Here is a 15,487-nt window from a genome sequence, read left to right as displayed (position 1 = left end):
CATATTAATTAATACACAGAACGGCACAGTGGGAACTCTATTTTAATGGCTTATGTAAGTCTTCATTTGAAATGTCTTATAACAGGACTGTTAACACCAAGAAAATAATCACCCAGGAAGAATTTATAATGAATCTAGACTAATTGAAGTGTTTTCAGTTAGATACAGCAATGCACTGTATTGGTTCTCCATTTTATAGCATAGGTTTTTTTTTCTTTTTTTTAACATTTGTTAATTGTTTAAAATTTTCTTTAAAACAAATTTAGAGCATAAGCCTCTACTCTTCAAAGGAGGTATATTTTTGGCAGATGGAATTGTTTTGAAAGATGATTAACATTTCTCTGTTTTAAACTCTGCTCTTTGAGCAGAAGTAGTAGGGCATTTATTTAGTAAAGCTGTGTAGGCAGTTAGAAGTCCGGAAGCATTTATTTGAAGGGCTGTTTACAGATTGTTTCGGTTATGTACTGGGATGAAGGTGTGTGTGCATGTTAGTGTTTTGAAAGCTGCCTAGGTGATTCTTTGATTTAGTATGTCTAGTGTGTTTGTGATTACGAATTTATATTTTAAAACACACACAAGTAAATAATTGTTCTTTCATGCCCAGTTCAATAGGATGGAAAGAAATGTGGCTTCCCACATCCTTTGATGTCTAAGTTTATCAACCACACTTTAAAATTAGGAAATTAAGAGGGGAGTTTGTTTCCTTTTTAAGGTATGATGAGGAAAGAGAACTGTATTAATTTTATACTAAGCATCCAAGAATCTGTATTCTCTCACCTTTATCTTCTAATGTAATTTAAATTCAACTCCTAAAGACCATGATTGAAGGAAAATCCTTTCAGTGCCTGTCTCTGAACTCTGAATTTTCCAGTCCCTGGGCTTGGAATGTGGAGGAGATGAAAGAAAACAGACTTGAGAATATGCAAACATGAACTCAGACCTTCTCCAGAAGAACGTCACCCAGAACTCCCTAGCTCCTAAATTTCACTTTAAAATGTGCTTGACTCATTATCTGAGTTTGGCTCATCTTAAGGCAGTTCAGATATTAGAAGCTGTTGCTATATGCAGGTAAAGAGCAGACTAAAATGCCTGCTTGGAAGAAAACTCTGATCTTTTATCTCACTGGGATGATTTTATGTTTAATGTGATTCTCAAAATAGTAGGGTACAACTTAAAAAGACTAGCCCTCACATGTTCTTGCACAGGGAAAAGTTTAAGTTATAACTATGTAAGAAAGATTGTTTTTGAAATAGTATGTATTCTCTCTTATATTAATGTTTCCTTTATATTTCTCAGTTTATCTGTCAAAATTTATAGTTAGCCTATTGATGTTCAGTCCATTGTTAATGTTCTCTAGGCTTTACCAGTACATACACACACACAGTTTTTTTTTCCTCCTCCGTTTGAAGAAACTCTGGAAGGAGTCAGAAACCAGTAATGTCTTGTCAGGGGGTGCATGTGGTGATAGAAATTGGGAATATGAGGGGGTGGCCTTTTGGTGGGAGTAGAGGGACTGTTGACCATATTCCTTTTGATACCATCCCCAAATTAAACCATATGAATATATTATTTATATAAAATAAGGAATCCATGAGTATATTAAATAATACTTGCTTATTGTAGAGCAAGTTGAAGATAGAGGAAAGCACGAAGAAGAAAAATTATCACAGCAGTATGCACCACCCTGAGAGAACATTTGTTACTGTTTTGTTGTAGATCGTCTCAGTCCAAAAGAAAAACATGTTTTTATATACAAATTTGTATATTTTGATAAGACAGTATTTTATACCCTGCTTTTTAAAATTCAGCAATATATTATAAATGATTTTCCAGATCCTTAAATATCTGCTTCCCTTGTTTTTAGTTGCTGCATGGTAGTCTATCCTACCTTATTTAACCAGTTCACTGTTGTTGCGTATGTATATTGTCGTAACTTTCACATAATTCCTTGTAAGTAAGTCTGTACCATCCATAATTATTTCTAGATGTAGAATTGCTGAGTCAAAGACAATTATTATTATTTTTAAAAAAGATTTTATTTGACAGAGATAGAAACAAATGGGAGTGGTAGAGGGAAAAACTAGCTTCCCCAGTGACCAGGGATCCTGATGTGGGGCTTGATCCCAAGACCTTTGGGATCATGACCTGAGCTGAAGGCAGCCACTTAGCTGACTGAGCTATCCAGGCACCCCCAAAGACAATTATTTTTAAGGCTTTGTTAAATTGCTTCCTGGAAGGGTTGTGCTCATTTGCACTCATATGGTGTAGATGTCTCCCTAACCATAGGCTCGTAAAACTGCCCAGGCGACCAACCTGTTAATTCCTTGCAGTAGAGTAGTTAAAACCTGAAGATAGAGAACTCCTAGATTCATGTTGTGGGAAGAAGACAATCTGGGGTATAAAAACTAATTTTATCTTATATGCAATATGTGGTTGGCATCAGGCTATAGTAGGTATTAGCATAACTAAGTTTGGGATTTTGGGACAGTGAGTTGCTGGCATTGGCCATGAAATGGACTTTTTGCTGTACTATATTATATATATATATATATATTTTTTAAAATTTTTATTTATTTACGATAGTCACAGAGAGAGAGAGAGAGAGAGAGAGAGAGGCAGAGACATAGGCACGGAGAAGCAGGCTCCATACACCGGGAGCCCGACGTGGGATTCGATCCCGGGTCTCCAGGATCACACCCTGGGCCAAAGGCAGGCGCTAAACCGCTGTGCCACCCAGGGATCCCAACTTTTTGCTGTACTAGATTGAAATCTTTTCTGCTAATAGATTGAATTGTGTTTCTACTGGCTAGCCTAGGATTCTATTGGAGGGATGTGTAAAACTGAACAGTTACTGGATTGAAATAGGCTTAAAAGTCAATGTCTAGCCAAATTTATTAAAAGAGAAGAGATGGCTGGAGCTCCTGGCTAGCTCAGTCAGGGGATTGTGAGTTTGAGTACCATGTTAGGTACAGAGATTACTTAAAAATAAAATCTTAAAAAAAAAAAAAAAAAAGATGAGAGATGGCTGACTAAATGGCTTACACACTCAGAATCCAGAGAAAATATTGCATAGTATTTAATTGCCTTTTGAAATGTTTACTGAGCATCTTATTTCAACATGCAGAGGTATTTTGCTCCACACTGGTAGTTTTGTGAATTTCACTTTTTGGATCTTGGGGGAGAATGGAGAGAAGAGGCTAGGCAAATAATTGGCAAGAAAAGCAAATGGTTACAAGGCTATTAACAATGCAGCCTTGTTTATCCGCTCATTGCCTATCTGGATTTCTGAAACTGGATTCTTTAGCTCTGTGAACTAGTTAGCACAAGAACACTTATTTCGTTTTTAGGGTGCTTGGAATTGTAAGCATGCTGGAGAGAACACAATCATGTATATCTTAGTTGGGTGAGTGTATCCTGTCACTGTTAGGACTTGGTGTTGTAAAGGGATTAATAGTGATGAGAAGTGAGCTGGGAATGGTTTATCTGTGGAAGTCTCTGGAATTGTGTCTTAAGTCTGTTTGTGTTACAGACATTTCATAGTGGAGAGGTTACAAAAATCAAAAGGCTATTAGTTTTGAAACCAGAAGTCAGCTAGTCACAGTGTTAACATTTTTCATTTGTAAAGCCCAGGAGCAAAGACTGATTCATTTAATAGGTGGGGCCTTAGTTATGAGATAGATCTAATTTTATTGTATAGGCTCTTTCAAAGTACTACTTGTGAGTAGTATCTGTTTTGTAAACTTTTTTTAATACACAGGTATTTATTTATTTATTTAAGATTTTATTTATTTATTCATGAGAGACACACAGAGACAGCGCACGCGCCAGCCAGAGACACAGGCACCCCACCAGGTGCCCTAGTAAATCTTAACATTTTTATTACAAGAATGAACCAGGCACTGGAATATGAGAATACTTTCTTTTTTCTAATTTTAACAGTTTTTGAAATAATCATTTTTTTTGGGAAATAGAAAAACTAAGGGCAGGATTTAAAATACCACCCTTGGGATCCCTGGGTGGCGCAGCGGTTTGGCACCTGCCTTTGGCCCAGGGCGCGATCCTGGAGACCCGGGATCGAATCCCACGTTGGGCTCCCGGTGCATGGAGCCTGCTTCTCCCTCTGCCTGTGTCTCTGCCTCTCTCTCTCTCTCTCTCTCTCTCTCTCTCTCTGTGAGACTATCATAAATAGATAAAAATTTAAAAAATAAAAATAAAAAATAAAACTAATTACTAGGAACTTGAAATGACAAGTGAATATGCTGTAATAGTATAAAGTTGAGAAAAAAAAAAAGGTTAAAAAAAATAAAATAAAATAAAATACCACCCTTGTTACTGTGAGGGAGCAGAAGAAATGTTTTAAGAGGTCATTTATCTGGGTGTTGCCTGGATGGCTCAGTTGGTTGAGTGACTGACTCGATTTTAGCCCAGATCATGATCTCAGGATCCTGGGATTGAGCCCTAAATTGGGCTCTGCGCTCAACGTGAAGTTTGCTTGTCCCTCTCTCTGCTCCTCACACCTCCTGCTCTTGCTCTCTCCCTCTCTCTTAAATAAATAAAATATTTTTTAAAAATTAGTCCTATATCTGGTTTTAGGTCATTTTTTGCTTGTGTGTCGTAAGCTTGCTGTAGATGTTGGCAGATAATCCTCCACCCATTTTCATTCATTCTTTTTTCTCTTGTGAAATATTTCCTTCTAGTTATCACAGAAGCATAATGAAAATTAACTTTTATTAATGATAATGTTGAGTTGTATCATTTGCTTAACATCTGATTTTTGTTTTTGTTTTCAGCACTGGTTAGATGGTACAAAGAGCATCAAAAAGCAAGTAAAAAGTAAGTGTTGGAAATACTGTGAACAAAAAGTAAAATTCAGTTATATGTAATTATATATTAGAAACTGATTCCTAATAAAGAGATCATGTTTCAGATGTATTTCTTAGCATCTCTGCTTTCTAAAGATAATTTCAATTTGATACACTGACCCACCTCCTAAATTATATGGGGTTAGTAGTAATCTAGAGTCAGGTACTTTACAGTTTATTTCCCATAGAAAGGTTTGTAACTTGCAAAAGAGATTGAGTTCTCATGAGGTGCTTAACTTTTAATAATTTCGTACATTGGAATTTTCCTGTTTGGCATCTGCCCTGCTTTATAAAATATTTTGAGACTTTAAAGTTGTAGCTTTTAGAAATTAAGAATAATGAAGTGAAACAATTCACATAAAATGTATCATTCCTAACAAATCAGGGGAAGATACCAATGTCCAGTTTGCCATCCCACTTGTCATTTGTTTTAAGAGGTTTCAGAGCACCTCAACTTTTGGCTTTACAAGATAATGTAAAGCCACCGAGAATTTAGAAGTTAGTGAATGAAGTAAGTGAAATGAATTGGAAAGTGTGGGGGAATTTGCTATGAACAGTTAATAACCTAGGCATTAGTACCCAAGAAATACAGCTTGGCAGGTTTTTTTTAGGGCTGTTAGATTACATAGTTAAGCTTGTATTAGATTACATAGTTAAGACTTGTGTTTGATGCATTTGGCCCCAAACTGTTAGGATTCATCTAGAGCAATCTATTCTTGGGAGGACAGCTGATTCTAATAGTACTGTATGATGGTTGGTACATTTAAAGAAATCTACTGATTGATCTTTTTTGTGTTAGCCTATCAGGCTTTAATTAGGTCATACAATATTTTGGTATGTAAAATATTGCCACAATAACTTGTCTTCTGTCCCCACTTGAGTAGATTTTTTCATAAATTTACTGACTGAAAATTCTTGCTATTTGAATGAATAGTTCCTTAAAAACTTAACATTATTTTTTGTTTTTGTTTTTTAATGACAGTTGGTTCACCCTATTGTCTGCATCTTCGAGTTAAATTTTATTCTTCAGAACCAAATAATCTTCGGGAAGAGCTAACCCGGTAAGACTATTCTCTATAGACCTGTACAGGCTAAACCTAGCTAAAAATGTTGGAAGGTTGCCTTTATAATTCTTTCCAGCTTGTACATCACTAATGAAATGGATCTCTTGCTTTTGATTGTAAGACCTCAGACAATAGAATTTCATTTGGAACAGTGTTTTTAAGTGTAGGATTTTTTTTTTTTCCTTTGGTCAATTTCAAAATAAAGAGTTGGTTCCATAGCGTTCTCTAAAGGTAACTAGTGAGTTCTTTTTTTTTTTTTTTTTTTAAAGAATAATTGTCAACTTAGGGATTTTAAACAGGACTGGTGTGTTTGTATTGGCATGTCACAGTTATTGATGTTCAAAATGATCTATCTTTGGCCACTGGGAGTTTATTCAGAGTGGCTCCTGACTTTCTTTACCTATTGAAATGCCATTGACTGATGAAAAATATTAGATCCTGATTTGGTTTGAATAGTCTTAAATAAACTTTAAGTAGGTTATATACAGTTATTTTTATTTTATTTTATTTTTTTTAATTTTATTTTGTCCTGCCTCCTTCTCATTTATTCACTCACTCTATATGGTAAATCCCTGATTCATACACACATACTATTTATTAAGTAAAAACTGAGTTGTTGAGTCCTTTTAGAAAGATTTCCTCTTGAATACTCTGCCATGAGATTATTGTTAATCTCCATAGTTACATACATGTCTGTATCCTTTCACATTGAGGTTGCTTGTATTGTAAGATTAATGTTAAATTGGATCACAGAGTTCAGTCTCAATAATTTGCTTAAAACCTGTAACCTTAAGGGTTGGACTGTACTCTGTGGCCACCTATTCCTTGCTGTTATCTTATGGATATGCTACCATCCTCCTGATGCTTATTGTCCCCATTTTTTCACATTTTTTTTTTAATTATACAGATTCTGTTGTGGGTAAAATTGTATATTTAAGAATGTTTCTTCTCAAATTAGAAGGGTACGATTATTTTTCAAAGTAGATTTTTCTGTTTAGTTAAATGCGTGCCTTTTATTTTTCTTAGGTATTTATTTGTTCTTCAGTTAAAACAAGATATTCTCAGTGGAAAGTGAGTATTAGTTATTTAAGGTAAACCACATATTAAGTAGTTGAAAATTATTTTGAAAAATAAATTCATAGTAATTATGAAAAAGAAATGGTCAACGTAAAGTATATTATTTCCACTTATTTTAAAATGAAGCTTGTGAAGTTGACTTGTCTAACAAATTTGTGTTTTGGTCTTAGATTAGAGTGTCCCTTTGATACAGCAGTTCAGTTGGCAGCTTATAATCTGCAAGGTAAGCAATTCTTATGTTGACTGTTAAGAAAAAAGCAATTCTTTTTTGTTAAGAATTTCAAAAGATTCAAAGTGATGTGCAAGAAAAGTAACACCACTGTTGTGGAAACTTGTATCAATATCCAACCCTATTACTTTCACTTGTTTTTAGAACATTGCCTTCTTTTCTTTCCCTTTCATTATGTTTGCTCCCTTTCCATCTGTATACCTTGTTTTCAAACTAGAATTGTAGTTGACTTGATAAGTATAATGGGACCTTCTGCTTTTTTTTTTTCCTTGAAAAAAAATGCAGGGCTATAGGAGTAAATTTTTGTAATAGCCACAAAAGTTTTGCTTTCTTTAGTTTTATTCATAAAAATGAATCCATGAAAGAAATACTTCGAGCGTATTTAAAAGTTCCTGAAGGTTATTTTAACAATAAAAAAGTATTTTCTAGGATATGAGATTAATGAAAAACTCACTGTTTTTATGTCTTGTTATATTGACCAAATACTGTTAAGCTTATTTTTTCTGAAAAAATTGACATAAAAAGAGGAAGAAAGAAAACTATAAATTAAGAAAATTATAATTTCGGACTTCATTCACAAAACAGAAGTAAATATTATATCGCAGTATTTGTATATACTAGAATACAAATAAAATTTAATGATTAAGAAGGCATTTATACTTTTTTTTTTTTAAAGATTTTATTACTTATCATGACAGACACAGGGAGAGAGGCAGAGAGAGCAGGCTTGCCATGGGGAGCGTGGTGTAGGACTTGATCCTGGGACACTGAGACCATGACCTGAGCCAAAGGCAGACAGACACTCAACCACTGAGCCACCCAGGCACCCTTATACTTTTTTTTTTTTTTGATGATTACATATTTATCCCTAGTCCCTCTAGGATCAGTATTTATTTGCAATTATATGGATAATAATAAGACAAAATTTTTATGTTTTTTGGTAAATCTAATATTTCTGCTTATTTCATGCTTCCCCTATTTAAGAAAGCATATTTTCCTAGTGATAGAGGGATTGGCACCCAGAAGAAATTTCTGATTTTATTTATTTATCAGAGAGGGAGAACACAAGTGGGAGGGAGAAACAGGCTCCCTGGTGAGCAGAGAGCCCAGTGTGAGGCTCAAGCCCAGGACCCATGCATCACTACCTGAACCAAAGGTAGACACTTAACCAACTGAGCCACCCAGGCAACCCTGTACTTCAAAAAATGAAAAATTAAAAAAATTCATAGTAATTATGAAAAAGAAATGGTCAACGTAAAGTAGGTATTATTTCCACTTATCTTAAAATGAAGCTTGTGAAGTTGACTTTCAAATTTTCAAAATTTCAATGTAAATTATCTACCTGCCTCCATCTACTATCCTAGTCTGTCTACATTAAAATTTATTTTTGCATCTGCAGAAAGTCAGATACTAGCTTGGAAATGCTATGCTTCTAGCATTGTAATAATCAGAAGAATATAACTGCATGCATCCTGAAAGCACACTTTTTTTTTTTACATCTTATTCCTATGTGAGATTGATTAATTCTAAACTTTGAAAAGCTGTCTTTTTCAATGTATGTGTTCTACTTATGGCCTCATATGTTCTTTCTGTGTCTCATTGTGTAAGTTTCATGACAGCCAAGGTATGTGCTTCCTGAAAATGTGATTTTTATATATTTTTGTGTATTTACCAAAGCACTATTCAAGGTAGTGCTTACTAAAAACTTACTGTTTGATTCATGCATTGTGGCTCATTTTGTTATCTCTTAACTCTACTTATTACATTTTTTCCTAAGTAAAAGTTTTTTCCTACTTTCTTTTTCACCCATGGCACTATTATTTACATGATTCCTTCACATTTCATGTCATATCTTGTGTATCTCTTTGTCTCATGTATAATAGTTTGGCAAAACTAAGTCTTAAGGTCCTTAAGAATAAATTTGCTGAAGTACTACTCCCGTCTACATAAAATGAGTTCTTTGTTTCACATTTATGATTTTATATTTTATCAGAATAGTTTGTTACTAATTTTTTTCATACTTCTGATTCAGTTTTTTCCTTTCCATTTTAGTATATATCCCAAACAACTTGGGTAAGCCCATTTGGTTTGGTGCTTCTTAAAGTAATCTAGAGGGCATGTTAATAAATGTTTTCCAGAGTTGTTGAGAAAATAGATGACAGTATATCTGTAACATATCTAAGGGTGTAGAATCAATGTTCAATAAATAATGAGTTACTATCATTTTTATTATTATCTCAAGATCTATATATGTCTTCTTACACAGCTGGATTTTTTAATAAGAATGGAAGTTTTTAAATTTTTAAATGAGTAAAATATTCTTTTAAGGAAAATTGTCTGAAGTATAGAAAATTAGAATTCCTTTCCCTGATCCCCCAAACCCTCAGTTCAGAGGTAAGTAACCACAGATGAGTACATAAATGTTTGTACATTGTCGAGGGTTTTTCCTACTGTCTCCTTTCCCCAAATATTTTTTACTTATTTTTCTGTCAGTTATTTCTTTAGGATTAACAATTTACAATTCCAGGACAGAGACTATATCCTTTTTTTTTTTTTTTTTTTTTAAGATTTTATTTATTTGAGAGAGAAAGAGAGTGCAAATAGGGGGAGTAGCAGAGGGAGAGGGACTTGTAGACTCCGTGCTGAGCATGGAGCCCAACCTGGGGCTTGATCCCCTGACCCTGAGATCATGACCTTGACTGAAATCAAGAGTCAAGTGCTTAACCAACTGCGCTACCCAGGCACCTCAAGACTGTATCTTTTAGTGGTGTATGATGTCATGTTCTCTGCACATTAGATTTTTTTTTTTTTTTAAGAGCATGTGCACGAAATGGGGATGTGAAGGAGCAGAGGGAGAGGGAGCGAGAGAATATTAGGCAGGCTCCATGCTCAGTGGGGAGCCTGATGCGGGGCTTAATCTCATGATGATGAGATCATGACCTGAGCTGAAATCAAGAGTTGGATTCTTGGGATCCCTGGGTGGCTCAGCGGTTTAGCGCCTGCCTTTGGCCCAGGGTGCGATCCTGGAGACCCGGGATCGAATCCCATGTCGGGCTCCTGGTGCATGGAGCTTGCTTCTTCTTCTGCCTCTCTCTCTCTGTGTGACTATCATAAAAAAAAAAAAAAAAAAAAAGAGTTGGATTCTTAACCAACTGAGCCACTCAGGGGCCCCTCTGCATATTAGATTCTTAATAGATGCCTGCTAATTGTTTTTTTAAAGGTTGCTAAATATTTTTTGTTTATTTGTCATAAGGTCAAAATGTATTTCTCTAAGGAAGTCCAGAAAGAAGTTTTCAAAAGCTAAGCCCTATAATTTATGAAATAAATGAGCAGAAACACATTTATTTGAAAATATACCACCAACCACAAGTATGTGATTGTGTGTATAGATGTTGACAAATTGTTAGTCTAAGCTAGATTTGGTTTTGGGAATGATCTGGGTGTTATGACTTACTGGTAGTTTAAGAAAAGAATTTTTCTAATCCTCTTAAGAGTTTTTATTAATAAAATGAGTATTGAAGAATGATTCAGCAGGGAATAAACTGCTTAACAAAATATAACTTTGTGGAATTTATGTTTATAGCTGAACTTGGTGACTATGATCTTGCTGAGCATAGTCCTGAACTTGTATCTGAGTTCAGGTTCGTGCCCATTCAGACTGAAGAGATGGAGCTGGCTATTTTTGAGAAATGGAAGGAGTACAGGTACTTGACATTTGATCACACTTTTCTGGCCAGAGTGATTTTGTATTTGTTTTCTATTTCTGTTCTTGGTATAAAATTTATATTATTATTTTGAACATTATTATTTTTAAAATTTCAGAGGTCAAACACCAGCACAAGCTGAAACCAATTACCTGAATAAAGCCAAATGGTTAGAAATGTATGGGGTTGATATGCATGTAGTCAAGGTAAGCACTATGTTGTGATGCTTATTAAAAAGTTTATTTCTTTGAGATTCAAGATAACTATGGCATTTTCCAGTATGAGGGAGTGCATTGACTTGGCATAATATAGTACTGGGTACTTTGGATGTGTTGTAAACGTTGAGATTAAATACGAGAATCTCACATAAAGACTCATTATGAGAAAGAAGAGAAACAACCAAAATCTCCTAAAAGGTATATCTGTGCTTTTAAGGTGTTACTGTTATATTTTTTTAGATTTTTAAGCTACTTTTTATTATTTCACTTCATGTTCGTATCATCTTGTATCACTTAAGCTGAGTAGGCTATTTAAAAATTAAAATAATTTAGGAAGTTGAAAATGTATAGCTTGAGAGCACTTTGATAAGCAGTAATACAGTTTGTATAGTGATTTATTTCTAGTTTATTTTTTTAAAGATCTTATTTATTCATTCATGAGAGACACTGAGAGAGAGGCAGAGATATAGGCAGAAGGAGAAGCCGGCTCCCTGTGGGGAGCCTGACACAAGGACTCCCTGAGCTGAAGGCAGATGCTCAACTGCTGAACCACCCAGGCATCCCTATTTCTAGTTTAAGTAGCTAAATTTTTCCAAAAAGAAAGTCTTCTTAAAAATTTGTAATTTAAGTGGTAAATAGAATATGGGCAGAATCCATAAGAGCTTTCTTTTTAGTGGAAGTATACCTATGTATTTTCAGTGATCATAATACTTTAAGGTGTTAGTGTAAAGTAAATGCATGAATTTTCCTGAGACTGTTGTATTGGATATTCTGATTGTTGAAAACACTTTGCATATTAATATTAGCCTGTATATAGTTAATATAATTCAATGTGAAAATAAACTATTGTGTGAAAATGTGAAATCTGTTTTATGTAAATAAAGATAACCCATTTTGTTCTCTTTAAATTAGGCTAGAGATGGGAATGACTATAGCTTGGGACTAACTCCGACAGGAGTCCTTGTTTTTGAAGGAGAGACCAAAATTGGCTTATTTTTTTGGTAAGCAGAGTTAATGTTACAGATACTTACTTTTTTTTTTTTTTAATGAGTAAAAATCGTTTCTGTCAAGTTAATACATAAAACAGATTTTGAAAATCAAATAATTCTGAAAAAACTGTAAATGTTTCCCCTTACCCATCTTTAGTCCTACCTCTCAGAGGTAAATTTTAAAACTCTTCCATTTTTTCCTTCAGTTTCAAGGTGTCAGAATATATCTCTTGATATATTTTATATTTCTACATGTATTAAATATTCACATGGGCACTCTGCGATCATGTAGTTACATCACTGTTTTAATTTTTATTTCTTATTTTATTCATTTATTTTTTTTACATGACTGTTTTTAGTACTTCTTGTTCCACAGACAGTCTCATTACTCCCTACTCCCTGGTATGTAAAAGGAAGATAATTTGCCCCTCCTTTTAAGTTATGCTTCTCTTATTAGATCCCAAATTCTTTTTTTTTTAATATTTTATTTATTTATTTCAGAGAGAGAGAGAGAGAGACAGAGATAGAACATGAGCAGGGAAGAGGGGGAGAAGCAGACTCCCCATTGAGCAGAATGCTGCCCAACTTGGGACTCAATCCCAGGATCCTGGGATCATGACCCGAGCTGAAGGCAGACTAAACTGATTGAAGCCACTCAGACGCCCATAGGTTCCAACTTCTGTCATTCATATTTTTAAATTATATTTGTATTTTATAACAAGGATAGATTTTACTTGTATTTTGTAGCCATATTTAAGTTCTTTACATCTTGTCTGGTTTGTTCTAAAAACTGAGAATTAAGAAATAAGAAATAGTGGTCATATTGTTATCCTTTGTCAGAACTGGTATAGAGCTTCATAGTGTACTGGTGTTACATTCAGGAGCCAAAGATGGGCCCCTGGGTTGTGTACTTCTTTGCAGCACGCCAGGATTGTTAGCTCAAAGCCCACCAACATGAAATTCAAATTCCTGTACGCCCAATTAATTTACTTATAGCCCGATAGGTATATTTTTAATGACTTAGAGCCTGCCTGGTTTACATGTCCCACTGTAAATTGTACCCGACATCTGCTCTTCACAGAGAAGACAAATCCTGTAGCTCTAAGAGACCCAGAACCACTACTGCCCTTCAGAGTTCTCTGACCCAGAGACTCCCTACTTGCTGCTGAAGCCATTGAGTAGACACTTAAGTCTTCTCTCTGATCCCCCTCTCTCCTATAAGTTCCTTTGCCCTTTTCCCCTTCTTTGGTGGTAGCTTTGTGCAGTCACCTCTGGAAGGTCAAGGACTGTCTTTCCCATGCAACCTTGTCCAAACGCCTCTCAGTAAAGTTTGTTGCACAATACTGCTATCTCATGATCCTGTCTTTCTTTTGATCAGCCAGGAAATCCTTGAGATCACAAGGGGGATTACATTTTTTTCTTTTGCCTATATAGGTTTTTGTTTTTTCTGAGGTTCTTGGCTCCCCTTCCTCCCTTCTTGTAGCCTTTGAATTACCTGCCTTTGTCATATCCTTAAATTCTTTCAAATCCTCAGGGTTGCATTAAATGATTCTTCTGTTCCAACTGGAACTGTCTGCTCTCCTAGCTACTCTGCAGTTTTTATCTATTTTCTCAGCTAGGATCCTATGTTTCTTCCTGTATTTTCCTTTCTTTCTTTTGTTTATTCTGATATATATACTCAAGTAACTGCCTAAGAGAAGCATGGTGTAGGAGGTAAATTTTTTGAATCCTTGGATGCCTTAAAATGGATTAGTCTTTTATACTTTCTTGATAATTGGGCTGAGATTAGAATTTTAGTTTGAAAATTATTTTCCCTCAAAAAGTTGATTATATTTCATTTATTTTTGAATCCAGGTGTGTCTGCTAGGGACTTTCTGAGAGACTTCAGTGGAACATTTTCATAATTGTCCTTTGATAGGTGAAGGAGCTCTGGGCTATTTATTTACCCAGTCCTTGAGTGTTAATTCTCTGAGACTTCCAGCTTGCCCCGAGGGCAGATGGAACATAATTCATGGCCAGAGAATGCTGTAGGCAGAGAGATAAAGCATCTTTTGTACCACCTTTTAAGGTTATGGTCCCAGGGCGCGATCCTGGAGACCCGGGATCGAGTCCCACGTCGGGCTCCCGGTGCATGGAGCCTGCTTCTCCCTCTGCCTATGTCTCTGCCTCTCTCTCTCTCTCTCTCTGTGTGACTATCATAAATAAATGAAAAAAAAAAAAAAAAAGGTTATTGTGAGAATCAATTGACTTAATACACGTAAAACACTTATAAGAGTACCTGACACTTAATAGGCATTATGTAAGTATTTGTTATACGTAAGTAAGTGCTAGTTCTTCCTCTCCTCCTCCACGTATTATACTTATTTTTGTACAATTCTTGTAAACAAGTTATGTCTTAAAATTACATTTTTTATATAAGTTATATTGAAAATTAGAATGAGAGTTGTGTGTTTTGACGTTCACAGTTGATAAAAGTACAGAGTTCACATGTGGTCGGTTGTTGAGGATTTCAGTACAAGTAGGGGATAGAGTTGGAAAAGGGCCCATAAAGTGAGATTTAAAAAATCTTTTTTTTTTTTTTTTTTTAGATTAAAGGTGTACTTCCTCAAACCAAAATTGATATAGAGAATAGAGTTCAAGATTTTTTCCTTTTATTATGCCTTTTAAAAAAGCTGTATAGTTAGTCTTTCCTGTATCCTATGCTGCTGCTTTACACTAGGCATAGAGACTCTCTTGTACCATAGCTGGGAGCCTATAAAATATATATACGGATTTCCTTATTTTCTTAACATTTTTACTGTCTGATATATGTGCAGCATTGGTTTGTTACAGATACTGCTTTTGAAATTTTTTTCTGTTATCCTAAATATTTTTAGATTGGAGGCTTTGTTGATGGGCAGTGCCATGGCAGAGTTATGTTTACCCTCTTAGCTGTTTTCATTTTAGCAGTTAGATGATTAATGTGCTAGAAGTAACAACAAACATTTCCTTTTAATTTAGAGGACATTTATTTTAAATCTGATTTTTATTCTGATATTGTTATATTGTTATAGGCCCAAGATAACCAGATTGGATTTTAAGAAGAATAAATTAACTCTGGTGGTTGTAGAAGATGATGTTCAGGTAGGAACTTTGCATTACTTATTCTAACAATGATGATGTTGTGTGGTAACTCAAGTCTAATATTCTTTAAGAAAGCCTTTCTTTCTTTCTTTTTTTTTTTTTTTTTAAGATTTTATTTATTTATTCATGAGAGACACAGAGGGAGGCAGAGACACAGACAGAGGAGAAGCAGGCTCTGTGCAGGGAGCCCAACGTGGGACTCGATCCTGGGACTTCAGGAT

The 15,487-nt window shown here is 34.9% G+C and overlaps 1 protein-coding gene across 6 annotated transcripts in view; it reads left to right on the top strand.

Moving 5' to 3' along the window:
- The window catches only part of EPB41L5 (erythrocyte membrane protein band 4.1 like 5), a 145,636-nt gene that overhangs the window by 44,302 nt on the left and 85,847 nt on the right, over positions 1–15,487 (top strand). For all 6 annotated transcript variants that reach the window (XM_072788873.1, XM_072788874.1, XM_072788872.1 and 3 more), the window contains exons 4-11: positions 4,791–4,833; positions 5,845–5,923; positions 6,953–6,997; positions 7,174–7,226; positions 10,816–10,936; positions 11,055–11,142; positions 12,067–12,155; positions 15,197–15,266. In XM_072788873.1, coding sequence (XP_072644974.1) covers positions 4,791–4,833; positions 5,845–5,923; positions 6,953–6,997; positions 7,174–7,226; positions 10,816–10,936; positions 11,055–11,142; positions 12,067–12,155; positions 15,197–15,266 — 588 coding nt within the window. The remainder of the gene's footprint in view (positions 1–4,790; positions 4,834–5,844; positions 5,924–6,952; positions 6,998–7,173; positions 7,227–10,815; positions 10,937–11,054; positions 11,143–12,066; positions 12,156–15,196; positions 15,267–15,487) is intronic.

This window comes from Canis lupus, chromosome 20, assembly GCF_048164855.1.
Source record: "Canis lupus baileyi chromosome 20, mCanLup2.hap1, whole genome shotgun sequence".
In the NCBI taxonomy this organism is placed as follows: Eukaryota; Metazoa; Chordata; class Mammalia; order Carnivora; family Canidae; genus Canis; species Canis lupus.
The sequence above is the reverse complement of the archived record's forward strand: the minus strand, read 5'-3'. Positions and strand labels throughout refer to the sequence as shown.